Source organism: Simochromis diagramma, unplaced genomic scaffold (genome assembly GCF_900408965.1).
Source record: "Simochromis diagramma unplaced genomic scaffold, fSimDia1.1 OVJJ01000618.1, whole genome shotgun sequence".
Classification (NCBI taxonomy): Eukaryota; Metazoa; Chordata; class Actinopteri; order Cichliformes; family Cichlidae; genus Simochromis; species Simochromis diagramma.
The window spans coordinates 2,371,106-2,389,912 of NW_024387423.1; the positions used below are offsets into that span (position 1 = coordinate 2,371,106).

An 18,807-nucleotide genomic window follows, 5' to 3' on the forward strand; every position below is an offset into this window, starting at 1 on the left:
TTAAGCCATGAGCTATAAGTATTCCCAAAATGTCCTTACCCTTGATTACAGATGTAATCAAGATGTCCTACAGATGTCCTGAAACAAATGGCAGTTGCATTAGATAACTACAGAGCACTTTATAAGCTGCTACTTTAATGAGCATTGGGGTTATTTGCATTCAGTGTTTCAGTGTTTCTGACACAGGGGAAACAAATTCTGTTGGCGATACCTATCTTGGAACCTTCGTTGTGCAGGTGAAGCCACAGGCAAGATATGCTTCATCATATTTTCTAATCTTTGGCTTGGAAGGAAGTTGGTTTGGAAGTCTAAGGAGCTTGGAAAGAAAAGCGTCTGGACTTCGTTCCTTGAAGACGTTTCGCCTCTCATCCGAGAAGCTTCTTCAGTTCTAAGGGTCAATGGTGGAGAGTCCCAGAGGTTTGGAAGCATATTTGGCGATGTCTTATCTTTTGCTTTGCGTTTGTGTGGGAGTCTAAGCATTCTTTTTTTAATTCATACCATGCCCCCTGCAATGGCTCTGCCACCTCATCCCTCAGGAGGGATATTAAATATGTCGGACAAAGATTGTTAAGCTTGGAAAAAGAGGACAGCCCCAGAGAAAGATTCATGGATGTAAGGAAGGAGGTCATGGAGATGCTTGGTGTGAATGAAAAGGATGCTAGCGATATGGTGAGATGGAGATAGATGACGGAGTAGGCAGAAGAAGAAGTTTGATCTGGATTTACTAATATGGGAATGACTGGACAGCATCCCTTCTTCTTCTTCTTCTTCTTCTTCTTACAATTTTAACAGCAGCTTGCATCCAAAGATGTTGCATTACTGCCATCTCCTGGGTTTTACTGTTACCTCACTTCCAAATCCTTAGATCCTCTGAACAGCGTCCCTCTTGAGAAGCAGCTCATTACAAAAAATAAACAAATAAAATAAAACAGAAATGCTTGCTCTTTCGTCCAGACTCCAGATCAGCAGGTGGCGGTAATGCTCCGGTAAGCTGACTTCCAGCGCAGTAATGCGAAGAAGTAATCGCAGGAGGAGACACCTCGGCCTGCAGCACTCAGTAGCCCGACAGTGGTCTGAAGCAGGACCATGCAGGCGCGATTTGTTGCATTCTGTGATTTAATGGTAAGTCATGTCAAAGTTCACTGCTCGAGTGACAGTTTGAACACTAAGATTCCTTTATGGATATATATATCGAACTGCAGTGCGTTTATACCACTACTATGAAGCGGCTAGCAGCAGTACCTCCTAGCGTTAGCTGTGTGGCTACAATGGTAATCCTCAGCTTTAGATGAAGGTAAAACATGTGTGTGGCTTTCCTCCACGCTTGTTTTTAACGTTGTTTTTTTTCGCTCAGCCTTTGTCAGCGCATAATGTATTTTATTTTAGTATGGCTTTCACAAAGTATGCTAACGAGACGACAATCGGCGGCATACAGCTTCTTTGTAAACCGGTACTCTTAAGCTAAACCGTAAACAAATCTCTTTGTGTTTAATGGCGATGGATGATATTTTCCGAAGCTTGTTACTTGTAATGGGGGAAAACAAGAGGAACAAAATAGATTTGCACGGTGTATTTCTTTCATAATCTGCAAAATTGATGTTTTGTTGTTGTTGTTTTTTTTGCAGTGTTAATTATATTGCTTCTAGGGCTGTATGGCCAAAATGATAATCATGTTTCGATTAATATTTAGCACGATTGTTCCTTTTTTTTTTTTTTTTTTTAAGTGGATATAAATATTTTTGATTGTCAGGTAGATAACAGTGCTTTCACATCCACGTTGTGCAATATTGCCCTTACTGCGCAAGTTTTCACGTGAAAATGAAACTGATTCTCGGCTTTCACCTAAATGCTACCATTACACTGTGCTCCATTCCTTTTTCTCAAAATATCATTGCAGACTATCAGGCACTAATTCATCTGACCTGAATGCATCTTTCAGAAGCAAAATAGGAAAACTAAAAATGAATAAATAAATATGCTATCATGGAATGAAATCATCTGAGAAGAATTCAAGGCAGACTATGCAGAAACTGTAGTGTTTTAAAGGAAAAAATAATTGCTTGAGGAGATAATGTCTTTTTTCCTAAAGCCTTTGTTAATCACCGTATTTATTAGACATGTAGCTTTAGCTGAAAGGATTACAACTGCATTGCTGATTTCAGTGGAAATGATTTCTATGCATATCTGAGCTGTTGTTTCCAGTAGCAACCATTGTTTTGTTTTTCCTGGCGTTCTTGCATTCATATATCTTCATCCTGAGTGTTTTCAGCCTGTTAAATAGGTTAGTTCTCTTACTTTGTAGCACAAACACAACTTAACAGCATTGTTTACATATTATGATTTGTTTGAATTTAATTTTTGTGTGTTTGTTTTTATATCTGTAGGAACATGTTTCACAATCCACTGTTCATCTTATAGCTATGTTAGATAATTATAGTAGGTTAAATCACTTGCTGCTCTCTGTCTTTCCATGCCTCAACCACATGTTTCTGAAGTGAAAGCAATTTAATGTCTGTATATATGCTGCTCAGTCATTGCTATATAACACAAAGTCAGTTTCACTTCAGAACTATCAGTCAGTTCAGTTAGGAAGCATAAAATATTGTGAATCCCTTTTATCTTCTTTGGTGTAAATGAAAGTGAAAATGGATGCGCTGGACAGGCAGCAACAAGATAATCTGCAATAACAATGGTTTTGCAGTTGAGCAGTGTGTACATGTAACAGAATTGAAAGAAGTCACTTTCATTTGCTTCAAAGCAGGTGAAATTGATTCACAATGGTTGATGCTTCCTACCTGGACAGATGTAACGGTGTAAAATTTACATTAAATATAGAAAGAATTGCATTCGTGGGACTGTTGTTGTATGTAACCAATCTAGGTACATGTTATCCACCTGATAGCTGATAAAAACAAGGTAAAAGACTTCCTAAACTGGGTAGCACTACATTACTTTGAACCAGTGGAAAATACACATTAAACTTTGACAAAGACCTTGATGCCAAGATTGTGGTGTACTGCTTTGGATATATAACAGAGGCTGCACTGTCATCTGAGGTTACTTTTCTAACCAGCTCACTCAGGCTGCTTTGTTTTTGTCAGCATTGTCCTTTGTTGAAGATGTGTATTGATTATAATTTTACTGGTGGTGACAATCAAGTGTGCTTGTAAGGGAAGTAGGTTTTCAAGAAAGCTGTTTGATTGTTTCTGATTCTAGACATAGTGGAGAAATTGAGTAAATAAAATACCCTTTTTGTGCTTTAGGTGTGCAAAAGATAAGCAAATGGCAAATGAAAACCAACAATATAGAGAGATTTCCCTGCCATTTAAAACCTGGGCACAAGGGGTGGGTGATCTGATCCGTGGTCCAGTCTTCCTACTGTGTGATTGCCAATGATGAATGCCATTCCCAGTAAAGTAGAGAATGGGATTAATGCTCACCAATTAAAGAAGTATTATTTACCCTCAGTCTACAGCACGTGGTGTAATTGAGCTTGTTTGAGTGAGGTTTTGTTTTTATATACAAATGAATGATTTAGGTTTCATAATTAATATCCATTAGTGGGTAGTTATTAAATGAACATCTAAGACTGTATTAGAGCTTAACATTATCCTGATTCTACTAATGTATATTTTTTAAAACAATTTTTTAATAAAATGGCTCACCTGTCTCTTTACCCTTTCACTTTGCTCTCCCACACAGTCTTACACCAACAAATACACTTGATGAGAGGAGATTCTTACAATTATAAAATTCATTTCTAATCAAACTAACAGACAGAAAATGCCCAGCTTTTATTTATATATTTTTTCCCATTTGATAATGATGAACCAATTAAGCTGATCCACAATCGCCCATTTATTTCAAAGAAAGCAGGGATGCAGACTCTTCTATGTCTTTTAGTGTCAGTTGTATGCAAAGATTAGATAAGAAAATACACCAAGTAAATAAAATTGCAATGAAGAACATAATGCTAATATTAATATAATGCCTTAATTGGGAATCAAGTAAAAAATCACCTTCATTGGCAATTGTTCCCTGAGATCATTATCTAATGGCACAAACGTATTGAGCACAGTGGTTATATATTTTAATGAAGTGTGCATGTCCATTTTTGTGTTCATAATGTAATCCATAAGCATCTGTTGAAGATGCCAATACTTTGGGAAAACGGTGAGCATATCTGTTTACTGCTAAAGAATGTAATTGTTAATTATATACAGGGTGAACATGCATAAAAAGGTGCTCTTTACTTAATTTCTGGAATATCGTCATGTTCATTTTTCCATTGCCTCTTGTTACCAGCTGAGCCTTCCCACTTAGACTGCTTCCAAGTTCTCCTCCCTGAGTGTGACCTAGATTCAGTGGGGCTTTTATTGTCGGTGGTAAGCTACAGTCTTTCTCTGGTGCAAGAGTGTGTGTGTGTGTGTGAAATGTTGACACAGACACTGTAAAGTGCACGCAAGTGGGGTGACTGTCACTGTAATGTAGTCTTGGGTGGTTCCAGACTGTGTTAAGTACAGTGTTTGCTGGTCCAGAAAGGGAACTGTTCTGATTGAGCAACAGTATGACAATATCTCTTTGCTTCTCCTTATAACTGCAGTGTTTCCACAAGGTAAGTGTTAGTTACCAGTAACTGGCTTGAGTAAAATAATGAGCCAAAAACCAGAGGTTTTTTTTACCATCCTGAGAGCATGGATCTTTTAAAGTAAAAAAAAAAAGTTGTTTTTTACTTGTGAAAGTAAAAATTAAACAGTAGGAAGTAGCTATAGTTGGGGTTGAATTTAGTTATAAATATAAAGAAGTTCATTTTTGCGTGTGAAACTTCGTGCTAGCTGTTGTGATGCTTGAGCAAAGTTACCCAAGTGGTCACTTTGAGAAAACGGAAACTAAATAAATAAAAGTGAACATCATAAGGGACTGGGCAGTTGTGTTTTTAGATGCTGTTTTTTAATTGGAGCATTTGCAGCCCAGTATGACCGTCAGGACATTATGAAACTCCAATAATGTGAGCTACTTCTGGGAACATTTTCTCTTTATTCAGATACTTAACAGTATCAGCCACTTGGTGTACTTGTCCTTAGTTATTCCCATTTTGTTGTTGGGTAACATGAATCCAGGTGTTACACTAAATATTGAATTAGTAGCTTCTGTTAATTTTAATTTGATAATGACAAAGGCATTTAATTTAAAGTGCCTCTGCTGCATCAAGGGCAATGTCCAGTCTGCCGAGTAAGGTCTGCACTGGTGTCAAGATGGGTCTAGATTGATGAAATGATGTCTACTTGATCATCATGTAAGATACTGTTATTCAACAAGATGAGGGCTGGAACTTGGAATTCTAAAAGGGCAGATGGAGAAACTCAGTGACAGGCTATAAGCGACAGGCTAAGGCTATAGGAGCCAGTTGAGGTGGTTTGGGCATCTGACAAGGGTGTCTCCTGGGCAAAGTGTTCTGGGCATGTCCCACCGGGACGAGGCCCCGGGGCAGACCCAGGACAGGCTGGAGAGATTATATCTCTCAGGTGGCTTGGGAACGCCTTGGTATTCCCCCGGACAAGCTGGAGGAGGTGGCTGGGGAGAGGGAGGTCTGGGCTTCTCTGCTTAGGCTGCTGCCCCCACGACCCTGGCCCGGATAAGCGAAAGAAGATGGATGGTCCTTACCAGACTTTCTTTCTTGTGTCTGTGAATACTGCAGCACCACCCATAGCAGACTTTTCCTCTGCTGGCCCCCTCCAGTCGCTGGGAGTGTGGGATGTCTATTCCCTGCCGGTTGGTGCTAGGTTTAATCAGTTGAAAAGAGGGGGCTGCACCTAAACGTCACGGGTGCCCATAGTTTGCATGGAAGAAACTGACTTGTCTCACCATTAATTCTCCAAAATGTAGTAAAACTTAAAAAAGTGAAATGCGAACCAAAAAAATGAAAATGTTTGCCTTAAAAACTAAAAGTTCCCCCTTTTTGAAATGCAGTTGCAGCAAAAGCGTATAACTTCTATGAAGACAAGCCGAGGCGGTCACACTCAGTATCACTGCTTGTGGAAGCACTTTGAATTAGTTTGCAGAGGAGTTTGTGTCTTATATGCAGACAAAAATGATCACATAAGGTTTTCAGCACTGTACCCCTTTTTGTGACCAATTTCACACCTGCAATCACCAGCAACCACTAACAACTTGTTGGAGAATACACATTGTTCTGTCAGGATAGGTGGTTGCGAGATGGTCACAGACCAGCCACTAGGCCTGTGTCACTGGGGACTTATTCAGACAGCTTTATCCGATAGACTGATTGACTATAGCCGAGCTCTGAAACATTTTCACAGTTAATGCACAGTTAATTGGTAATTGTGCTCTGAACTGCAGATGCCCCAGATGATTGGTCATTTCTGTTACATGTCTTTGAAGTCTACCTGAAAGACGCATGCATAGTTGGTGCATTATAATGCAAGTCTCAGTGGTAGAGTTCACGTGTTTGACCAAAAAAACTGTCACACACATGGATGCTTACTGTCTGACACAACTTACGTCATTTGGACCTTACCGGATCTATGGATACAGAAATTATAATAGGTTTTAGGCATGTTAAACCTCTATTGATCATCATTTTTGCCTAGTGTAGATCATGGGAAATGAATGCTGACTTGCACTACTTGTCATACAGTTTGAATTTTAAACAAACTTCGGAGTCAGTTGTTTCGTAATACTTTTCTTTCATCCCTCCAGGTCCTAATCCAGCATGGAAAAGCAGAGGAGTCAACATGCATCTTGTGAAACACATCTTTTTCGAATACCAGGGTTTTGAGCAAACCCACTGATGGCCACATGGAGACCAATTTTCTTGGTGCCTGGATAGCTTTACTTGTACATACCGGTTAAAAAATGATGCCATCTGTACATGGACAAAATCATTTCGTAATGGAAAAGCAGAAGTCTGGGAACAGTGCGTCTTCAGGCAATTCAGCCGCAGAAATTAACTTCATCTGCACTGAGTGCGGTGATGGATTCAGTCAGTACGCTAATGTATTGGCACATATGGCAGTTCATGGACCTTTGGAGTCATTTTCCTTTGATGGCTCATCCAATGGATTTGAAGTCCCCCGAGAATATGTGCTACAAGAAAATGGTACACTGACAGTTGTGAATGGTTTGACACAGTCACATTCTCCTTTGAAGCCAGTATCTCCTGGAGTTTTGCCATCACATTCACATTTCCCATCCTCTGTAAGGCCAGTATCTCCAAACGTAAAATCGCAGCCTGCTCCTCACAAAGAGGTATTCAGGCCAAGGCCGTCTGATGTGAACTCGGACAAGTCTCGCCAGGGACATTACCGCTGTGAAATATGTAATAGATCATTTAATAGCTTGCAGAGTTTACATCGTCACCAGCAATATCGAAACACAGAACGAGGATACAAATGTACTTTGTGTTGCAAAATCTTTGAAGATAGGCAGGATCTCAAGAGACACCTCCATGACCACTTAAATGAGAGGTTTCACTGCTGTCGTCTTTGTGGTAAGCGATTCCTGAAAGCAGATGCCCTGAATGCTCACCAGAAAGAAAATCACCCTATTTCCAAAGGTGCAGCTCTGGGTAAATGTGAGAATAAGCAGGAAAAAAAGCTTGAGAAAACATATCCTTGTAAGAAGTGCAAACTGAATTTTTTCTGGATGTCAGATTTCCAGACACATTCCCTCTACCATTGCAAGGGGAAAGAGCCTGATGCTTTATTTGCATCTGAAATCGAAATTGACATAAATTCTAAGGACCTACACAATGCGCAACTTGAAAACTGCCATAGTAATGGCACAGCCATTGAGATGCAGAATGGGGAGACTAAAATCTTTAGGCATTGTAGCGATGACTATGACTACTCTTTCAGAAAATATAGATGTGGTTTATGTGGGGATCATTTCCAGAAGTTAGCAGCTTTAAAGGAACATCATCTCACACATCAAACTCAGGAGGAAATTGATCAGATGAATCAAGAGTCCCAAAAACCTTTAAAGCAAAGGGTCCAACCTAAAGCCAGACGTAGAAGAGGGGGTAATCCAAATGGAAAGCTCCATCCGTGCAAGCACTGTCATCGTGTCTTTAATCATTCTAGTAGTTTGTCCCGGCACATGAGATATCATAAAGGTACAATGCACACATGTGTATTTTGTGGTAGGCATTTTCCTCAGCGCTGCGATTTGAGGAGACATGTAGTCATGTATCACAAAGCTGAATTGGATAAGAAGCCAGGTTTAAAACACTTGTACACAACTCCACCAAAAGGTCCTCCATACACTTCTCTTAGTAATAGTGAGAAAAACATGAGCCCTGCTAATGAAAACACCAAGAGCTCTTCTGATTATGAAGCTGTAGCTTCACCAGAGCAGAATCAAAATGATAAACAATCAGGAAAAGCAGGTAGAGTTAACTACAAGTGCCAGGAATGTGGAAAGAGATTTGGGCTGTTATGTGTGTACCAACGGCACTTGCGTTACCACAAAAAGGAACCCAACAAGTGTCCCCAGTGTCCAGCTCAATTTAGGAATTCCTCATCCCTTGAGCTTCATCTTCAGAATCACCCAAGCACTGAGGAAGTGGGCGATGCTGGACAAACATCTCATGGCACTGGTACTAGTGTGGATGTTGTCTTGGAAAAGGGTAATGCAGAGGACATAGAGGATGACTATATGGACCATACTCAAAATGATAAAGGAAGTTCTTCAGAGGCTGTCTATGAGTGCACAGAGTGTACTGAGACATTCTCATGCTTGGAGACGTTCCTTCAGCATCAGACTTCTCATGGTTCAGAAAACAATGGGTAACTATCCTGTCAGACGCATTTTTCTTTATTCCTGCCAACAATTAAGCTGTAGGGAGTTGAGTCTTTTTGACTTTAGAATGCATCTAATTGGATAACTCTAAATATGGACTGTAAAGTTTGTTTGTGTTGGTCATTTTATATAAGTACTTTTATACATTTTTTTGTTGGCATGCCATGAAAAGTATGTTTGGTGAATTTCAGAGATTAAACTTGGAAATGAAGCACAAGTGGAGACCATACCAAATCCGTTCTTTATTAAAATCATTGTGAAAATGGGTTACAAATGCAGTGTTTGCATGTGTATGGCTAGAATGCATATTTATTTCTATTTTTCTGTCTCAAACTATTGTTGCAGTTGAAAGTAAATATGTTGTTTACTCCATTGTATTTTTAATGGTTACCTATGCTGTCCGTGTAAGTCAAATTGCTGCATTCATTTTTTACTTGCAAAAATGTAACTTTTTTAAAATATTTTAAATCTTATGCATACTTCTTTATTTTGAAAGGATTGCATTGTCATTTACTAGGGTAATTGTGCCAATAAAGTTGTACCAAGAAACAACTTAAGATCCTGTTTTGCTCTTCAAAAATCTGTAGTTATGTATTTCTTTTTCTTTTCTTTTTTTGCATTAACGTAAGATAAGAAACCACTTCTGTTGAGGAAATATCGACACTTGTCTTTCTTTGGTTGCATTCTTTGATAGTCAAAAAAGTTATTAGTTGACAGCAGGTCACAGTGCAGTGTTAAAACTAGAGATGTTCCTGGCTACTTTAAGTAGAAGAACATGAAAAATCAGGCAAACTAATCTTAAAGTAACAAAACACTCAAACTGCCAAAACTGAGCATAATTAAAGTTAACCATTGTGCTGACAGTTGGTATGGTTTAAGAGCCATTTAAAGCTGTTAATCACATTGTTCACAACATTGCATATATATTTTAACCAAGTACTCTTGTCACAGATTTCTGTATAATATATTTAGCTACATCTCCAGTAAGTATGTTGTCCCATGGTTGGAGGTACTCCATTCTGGTAGTCCTTTTTTGGCTTTGTCCCAAGTGCTAGTTGAGGTGGCCCTCCAGAGCAGAGTTCCACCAGCTATTATCGTTGAGCTGAGTCAGTGTGACCATTAGAAGAAACACCTTTGGAAGAGGCAGCTGAATGATATGAAGGACCTCAACAGCAGTAGTCTGGTCGGTCTGTAGGTAGACAAGTGCAAGACTTAAAAATGAAGAGGCAAGGACTAGCTAAAAAAGCACAATAGACACAACAGTGAGTGCAGTGTTGAAGACTTAAAAGGCCCATTATGGTTATTGCACTGGTCATGTCGCATGCAAATGTTGATGCCACTATTTAGTCCACTGCTGATAGCGCAGGTACTCAGTATTCTGAACCATAGGTATGGCCACTCAGACAAAACCTCTACATCAGTGCCAGTATAGGAGTAGAAGTTGTTGAAATCAGAAACAACAAAACTGCAGATTTTTCTTTGTAAAGTCTCATCTTTTTAATCTCATGTAAGACCTGGGAAACTCTAAGCTTCTGCACTGATGGCGATAAAAACTGACACAATCATACACTCATGGTTTTTGTCAATCGATATACAGTCACTTGAGCCACGCGCCGTTATTTAACAACAGCAACACTAGGGTATAATGGGGCCCTAAGGTGATGTATCAAGCCTAGAGCAGGTGCTTGCTTGTGTTTTTAGGTGGGAAGATAAGGTGTACTCTGCGTTTGTACCCCATGATCAATCAGGTCACAAACTTATATTCTAACGTCCGGGCCCATTGATGGCGGAACATTTGGCAAAAATCACCTGAACGGTGGTGCATACCATGGACAAGCCGATGGCACACTAAAATTTCAATCTGAGAATTCAATCTTCGCACACTACTTGCATGTCAAATTAAGAGCATCGTGATGTTTTTTTTTTTTCCACTTCCCCAAAATGCAGTTCAAGTTGAAGGGCAACTGGTCTGACAAAGGTCCTGTATGAATCACAGATGCACCAGTGGGAAACTAGTAATTGTTGATTCTTGCAGGAGCACTGTAGGTTGCAGTACTGTAGCTGGGTTTATAGATGGTATAACTTCAAGTTATACTAATCTTTTAACTGCGTGAGAGGTGACACACTCTTTGTTATTGCTATGGTAAGCCATCCATTGCCAATCTATCCACAATTCACTAGAATCTCTACTCTTACAGTATTGATCAGAAATAAGTGAAACTTGCACACATAGGGAAATGGGGGTTTTATGGATCAGCGGCGGGAGCGTGTTGGCAGTCAGACTGTCTACATGCCTACCTATGGTACAGCCGATCTTTTGGCTACTCTTGCTTGTACTGTTGTTGGTCCATCAGCCTACCACAGAGAAAAGTGGAGTTATATAAACAACTGTAGAGCTTCTCCATAGGCAAATGTGTCAGCAAGAGACGGGTACAGTAGCAGCCTTGGTCACACAGGTCTAGAGATTGGACAGAGACCCCGTGGAAATCTCTGGTCACAAGGGAAAGATGTCATCCCCAACCAGTTGCCAATTGGTTGTTGGAGGTTAGTGGCTGGCAACAGGTGAAAATGGTCACAAAATGGGTGTTCTGCAATTTACTACAAAATTAGACCAATACTCAACTACAAATGAAGGACATTCTGAATTTGACCTCTGGACATGAAGCCTTGGAATAGAGTTGTGATCCTGTCACAAAGAATGTATTAATGGAAGACATACCATTGTAGAGATGGATTATAAATGTTGATTAAGTTTACCAAAATTCCTTGTACATAAGACAAGACCAGTATGAGATCTCTAAAGAAAACTGTAAGTCATACAATGTCTTTTTGTCTGACTGTTTAGACTGGGAGGTGTACAAGCAAATCCAAATTCCACTTATCCTTTGATTAATTGAATGTTGGGCGATCAAATATGTTCTGTACTTCAGCTGTTATTATCAAGCATCTATCTGTGTTGACCCATAGAATCCTTTCTGTGTCTGCACGTTATTGTAAGTAGGTCAACTCATTCTTACAGCCCCAAGGAACTAGGAAAGGCTCAGAACTACAGATGACTTGTAATTTAGTTTTAGATATGTTGTCTGTAAATTATGAAAGACTTTTATCTTAGTAGTGAAGTTTTTAATGGGCACAATTAAAACTGTCACTTTATTTATAGTAATTAGATTATGAAACCTGAACATATCCATTAGGTCCATTCAAGAAAGCATTGTGCTGGTCAGTGTCAAGAAATGTACCATTTAGGCTTTGGCTTTTGCACCATCTGCACAGGCTGTGTAGATGGCGTCACTGCTGTCTGACGTCCCTATCCAACCCATACAGTCTTGTCATCAAGTATGTATGGTCAGTCACTTTTTAAACACATGCAGCAATGGTCCTTCACTGTACATATTGGCCCGACTAGGGTGTAAAACATATCTATCTCCTATACCGTTCTCAAACTTTAATACAATAGGAAGTTTTTAATCCTGCAAATGTTATGCAGTCTCTCACTCGCCTTCCACCCACACAGGAGTAGGAAGAAAGAAATTCAGTCCTGGACATATCCCTCAGGACCAGTCTGAAGGCAGGGTGAAATGTGTGGTCATTGAAGGCTAATTAAAGACTGCAGTTTTTCACAGTCTTATCAGATCAACAGTGTGGTAGCCCAATTGGATTTGTTCGGGTATGCCCATTGGCTAGTACATCACTGTACCCACAACTAAGCCCATATAGACGACTGAACCCATTGTCTCTTATGTGCTTGCTGTAACTGATAAGACTTCATCTAAGAAGGAGCTGGTTAAATTTCTATTACATTGCTATGTTTCTGGCAAATATTTCCTTTAAATTCAATAACCACTGTCAAGAGACATGGAAAAGACTGACATATATAGCTGACTACATAGTAGAATTACCATCCATGCATTTTCTTAACGACTTGTGTGTTGAAGCCTATCGTGTGTCACGGGGCTGGAAGTAGGGCCTGGACAGTCAGGGCTGAAATAGAAAGACAGACAACATCCACTCTCACATTCACATCTATGGCCAATTTAGAATCACCAGTAAACCTAAAATTCATGTCTTTGGACTATGGGAGGAATCCAGAGAAGAGAATACACACAAACAGACACCCCATCTGGGCAGTGAATTCAAACCCATACCTTCTTGCTTTGAGGCAACATTTCAAAGAGCTGCTTGTTTTTCTGGTCTTTCTGACCAAAGTTCTCTACACTAGCAACTATACTCTATACTCTAAAGCACTTTATTCTGTTCACTTAATCTCTTATACAACCAACTTTAAATCACTAATTAGCCGAATATGCATGTCTTTGGACTGCAAGAGGAAGTTGGAGCAACTACACAGGCACAGGGACAAGTGGCAAACTTAATACAGCACGGTTCCAATTGAGCAGGAGATTTGACCCAAAACCTTGCTTCCGTGGAGACGATGCCAACTACTTTACCACTGTCAAAGCTGTTTAAAAAATAATCAAGGGAAATACATGGACCGAGCTGACGTCTATTAGCTAAAGTTCTTGACAGTCCCTGTTCTTAATGCACACCATGTATTTTAAACTGGTGCCTCACACCGAGCTTTACTTATTAGTAAGTAATTGTTAAGCTGAAAGGCCAACATGTGTCCAATCTTACGGAGTGTGCACACGGGAAACATAGTCAGTGGCGTTGTATGACTTTAAGGAATGTCGAGCTAATTAACCATTGTCATACAGTCTAGGCCTGTATGACTGGGTCCTTATTTATTTAATCCTAGACTGCATCATTACTTTCAAAATAGTGGACAAGCCATGTGGTTAGTGATCACATGTCTGCAAAACCTCAATAGGTGTTTTGCACTTTTTAGGATTTTCCGCCAAAGTGTACATAAATGACTTGGGGTTTAAGAGTTGGCATTTATGCAACTGATGTCACCAGCACAAAATTTCAGTACCCATTTTGCTTCACTTCTTGGGGATTGTCCCTTTTCTTCATATACACTCTAGGGATTTGACCAGACACCAGACAGATTTTCACCCATTGACAGATGAAATAGACTCCCACTGGTAAAGAAAATGGATCGATGGGTGGAAGTTACTAATAAAACTGTATGACAAGGATTTAATACCACAAAAAGTATCTATGATGTATTTATCATTTAAGGGCTGGACTTTTTTTGTTGTTGTTGTTTTAGGAAAGTGGGGAAAAAAAATCATCTGGGCAAGTGCATGCCAATTATGTTGCAATACCAATTGCTACCACCGTGCTAATATGGCTCCATGTTCCAGTGCTTTGTCTGGCTTGTTCCAAATTGCACTTATTCTTATGGCAGCCAGTCACTGACCCTCGTCTGATCACTTCTGCAACAAACTTATCAGTCACAATCACATCTTTAGAAAATGCTTGTTAGTTTATTTTTAAGTTCTCAACTTAAGGAACCAATCTGCTTGACAGATTATCAGTAAACATTAGATCCCCCCATCACCCCACCCAGCATTGCAGACACATAGGGGTGTGCCTTTCCAAGTTGTGTCATTTTCCAAAACTGACAATGCAATAACTTAGGACTGCTAATTTATGGGAAAAACCATAATTTCAACTATTTTGGTCACTGTCCTGATCTTGTATTATTAACATAATTATTCATTGACTTTGCAAACATTGTTTACTAGGTTAAACTTAAAAAATGTGACTTTTATGGGGTATATCCAGAAACGTTTAATACAATTCAAATGAAAAACATTAAAGTGGTGAAAAAAATATTTTTAGGAAGTGGGTGACACAGGGTTATCCAGTAGGAAGTTTGGCCCAAACTAGTTGGTGTTTCTGTAAAGTCACAACAAACATTGGCCTCTGCCCTCCTGGAGCTTCTACCACACAATGTGTGTGCTGGCAGATGGGGATAAAGAAAGGCCTAGACAATAACTGACTCATGTTGCTTGGAAGAACTGCACAGTAGCCTCTGGGAGAGCAAAGGAGAGCCAAAGCAAACAGCAAATGTACACCTCAGTTGGGCACTGTTGAAAGGGACCAGCTGAGAGACCCTTAGGGACAAGCATTATGGTCCTTTTACAGGTTCACTTTGAGAAATCTTAAGCTGAACTGAACAGAGATTGATTTGGGGGTTTCAGAGTGGGGTGAAAGAACAGAACTCTTAATGGGTGTGCTTGATTTACTAAAATATATATTTTTTAAAATAACATTTTATCACCATTTTCTTGTTTACATAATTACTGAAAGCCAAAATCATATTTGAAAATTAAAATCCATGCCCATTTTAGACAGCATTTGCTCAGATATGTAGAAATATGAGACGGCAGATACAACTGAGGTATCTCTCCTCATTTCCCATGGTATTCCCACCACTTTCCATGCACATGAACAAGCACAGCGTCACAAAACCCCTCCAGGCCAGAGAAATGGAGGTGGGTGGTGGGGTTTCTTTATCCAGATTGGCTTTTTATGGACAGTCTTGGGATTTGAGCCGATGACCCAAGAGCCACAGGTATACTGACTGGGAAGACTTTTATTAAGTATGGTTTTTCTACCATTTCAGACAGGATCAGTTTAGTTTTCCAGAATAGTAGGAAATTACATAACATAATCCCCAGAAAGTCATGCAGGAGAAGATAAATATCTATGGGGCAAACCTTGACATTAGGGGAAAAGACTAAAATGGTCAGATCTCCACTTTCTGATATTTCTAGATTGAATCCCACATGACAAACAGTGATCTAACGAATTCCATATCAGTGGAGCCTTTTCTTGCTGCTTGGGGGTGTAAAATCTGAGAGGCTAATGTTGGTCAGAAACAGTTGAACATTAATTTGCAAAACTTTTGTAGTACACATTTAATTTCATCGAATGACTTATGGTTAATTATCCAATTAACTGCCTATTCCTTAAAAGGTTCATATGTTAGGAGCATGAGAGCACCAGTAAAATAGCCCAGTATCTGGTCACACTGTTATCAGACTGATCCACGAGCTCCTGTTCAGTCTTTTGTACATCTTTTTCCCTCCTATGGGAACTGGTTCTCATGTGCCTTCTCAGCCAAAGGGTTTTTTTTTTTCTTTTTTGTCTGGCTCACCAGCAGAAGAAGAGGTGGCGCCATTTTGTGTGCAAGACTTGCACACAAAATGGTTGTATGCGACTTGTTAACCCTTTAAATACCAACCACATCCTGCACAGCAGACAAGTAGGCACATAGGTCTGAGTGCCCAGATAAGTTTGGTGATGCTCGTGCAACATCAGCAGAGTACTGAAACTGCACAGGGGAGCAGGAAAGCCCCACTGAGGACTTCATTAATGGGCGCAGTCACCGTCAGCGCAAGAGGTACAGGGTGTTTGTTACAGCACGTAGGGAGCGCAGGAGCAGCAGCTGCAGCAGCACGCAGAGAACCGCAGCGCGGTCGCCCGGAAGAGATCCTCCTACCGCCCAGCCAGACTCTGAGAGCCATAGAACATGAAGGGGCGGGCTCAATTGGATTCCCCGCACATTGTCATTGGTTGTTAGCAGATATTGTGTAACATGCGCAGAATTTCGGGCACACTGTCCGTAATTGCGCAAATTCAGATAATGGAGGCGGATCTAGCACTGCTATCATCGACAAAGCGAGCTGTGTTGCACCGGACTTAAAATAAAACGCTTTAGTGTCTTTGACTGAACAACCTCCATTAGCTCACTGAAAGGAAAATAGAAAGATTATCCTGACGGTATTCCACAGGAAGACGGAAGACATCGACAAGGAGGACTGCCGCTTTCTTTTTACACTGGCAAACAAAGCCGATGCTTCAATGGGAGCCTGTTGAGTGGTTATTACAAGACGGGACATGTAGCTGATAAACCACAGGGGAAGAGTGGCTGTGATGCACGCAAGACCAGCGCGGAGCTTTGATCTGGTAAGGGGGTCGTGCTAAAGACCAGCCGCAGCGTAGCCATTAGCTGTTGGGTGCCAATGCTAGCTAGCACGGTGCTAGGCACTAAGGTAGCTACTGTCAGAACATCGGCTATCGTCAATGTAAAATTAACAGACACGTGGCTGGAGTGGAGAGCCGCACCGCTGCCCTATTCGTGGTTTTGTTGACCGGAATGCATCACACCGCTTTGTTTTGGTCTGCACTCTTGCGTCCAGGCTCGCTAAAAAAAAAAAATCAGTGTCTAACATCAGGACAAGAGGGACACAGCGCTTTCAGATGGTCACACAATAAATGATCTAAAGCGCTAATCTGTCTAACCCAATTTAACAGAAAATAGCCTGTACACTGGAGCTGTTTTTGTACTCTTAAGTGTGGGCTCGTTGGTCTAAAGGGTCATTAGTAATATGCATAATAAACCCATGTGGTAAAACACATCTATATATTGCTTTACCTGCCAGTGGTTCATTAGAGCTCAGGCTGCTGTTGGAACGGTAAGACAGGTGTGTGGTTTAACCCACTGTTATAATGAGGTATAGTGGGCAGACCTGCTATTTATTTACACTATTTAACACAATAGTTCTGCCCCATATTAGGTCAGCTTTCTGTTTGTTATTAATGTGGTCACAGTGTTGGTGTTCTCTGTGACCCTCCAACAACAAATGCACAATAAAATTGATATTGCTAGTAATTTCATTTAAAAAAAAAAAAGAAGAAGAAGAAGAAGTTACTTTGTGGTTTGTATCATATTTTACAATAATAATCAAATAAGTGCACTTTTAAAGTTTTCTTTAAAAAAAACAACAACTCTTACTCTTAAATTTTACTTCAAAAAACGAGTTGAATGTGATAGTTAAGCTTTCTAGGATGATTAAAAAAATGTTGTTAAGGTTTAGACTAATAGCAAAAATAGTGAAAGGGAAACACCTGGAAATACCTGGATTTCATATAATATCAGTTTATCATACTTGTTCCGTATACATGTTTTCTTGTAAACTGCTCTAATTTTATTCATATACATATTGCCTTTCTCATGGCTAGTTTCGTTATAGTGTCATCAAAAATAGTGTATTATTTGCTCAAAAGGTGACAGAACTGTTTAATGAGTAAGGTATTTTAGCATTTGTTTAAAGATCACATTTTGGTTTTTATGACACTGAGCTACACAAATAATTCGCTATTTGACTAAAAAGCTTTTGTTTTTGTTGTTGTTTTTTGTGGATAACAGGTCAACACCATGTTAGTTAATAAATACCAGATTCATAGTGCATTCATTGTACCTCTTGAAACAGTATCCACAATGAAACACCTGAAGCCAAGCTATTTGGCCTGAAGCAACTTTAAAGATTTGGGAGGGAGAATCTGCTTAGGTGCTAGCATTTACTACTATTAATATTAAAATTATTATTAGTTGTAGTATTGTTATTTGTATTTTAGGTTGTTGTGGAAAGTGACATGATACCTTATGAAGTTCTATTAGCTATTTTGTAGTATCTTGTGAAATCAAGAGTCCTATATCACTTAACCATTTGTCACCAAGGCAGTTTGAAGGCCAGTTGGGACTTATTTTGCCTCAAGTCAAACCAGATCCTTTGCCCCAAAGGAACTGGTGGGGACTGCCTAGTGTAGAGATCCTGCTCCATAAAATATTTACATACAGGCTCAATGTAACTGTAAAATTGCAAAAATACACTCATCCTTAGATTTACTCTTCTGGAGTGTACTTTAATAATTTGACCTCAGACATGTTCTACATCTTTTACACCGTCATGGCAGGTGGAACATTCTCAATTTATCAGCAGAAGGTCTTTGTTTTTAACCGGTGTTTTGTTAAGTTCAGTTTTAGTTTTGTTTTGTAACAGTTCATGAGTGCAAAGAGCACTAATTGGTCATACTGGTTTTGTTTTTGTTTCATACTTGTGCTTGAAGGTTTAATTTTCACTGTGACACAGCAGCCTAGACATGGCTAGGGTGCTATATAGTTGTAAATTTTTACTTAAGACAAGAGCCCTCTAACACCCCCCAACACTCCTCAGTTTGTTATCTGCCACTTGTGTTAGCTTGAGCCTTAATCCTTGTCCTTGGTGAGTT

General features: G+C 39.7%; 1 protein-coding gene across 3 annotated transcripts in view; it reads left to right on the forward strand.

Annotated features, from left to right (window-relative positions):
• Positions 1 to 869: 869 nt before the first annotated feature.
• The window catches only part of LOC120722330 (zinc finger protein 208-like), a 48,193-nt gene continuing 30,255 nt past the window's right edge, over positions 870 to 18,807 (forward strand). Inside the window, exons 1-2 of one of the 3 annotated variants that reach the window (XM_040013307.1) lie at positions 870 to 1,122; positions 6,721 to 16,701. In XM_040013307.1, coding sequence (XP_039869241.1) covers positions 6,877 to 8,811 — 1,935 coding nt within the window. In that variant the 5' untranslated portion in view covers positions 870 to 1,122; positions 6,721 to 6,876 and the 3' untranslated portion in view covers positions 8,812 to 16,701. Of the gene's footprint in view, positions 1,123 to 6,720; positions 16,702 to 18,807 lie in introns of those variants that run through there. The other 2 variants (XM_040013306.1, XM_040013305.1) reach the window with 2 other exon arrangements.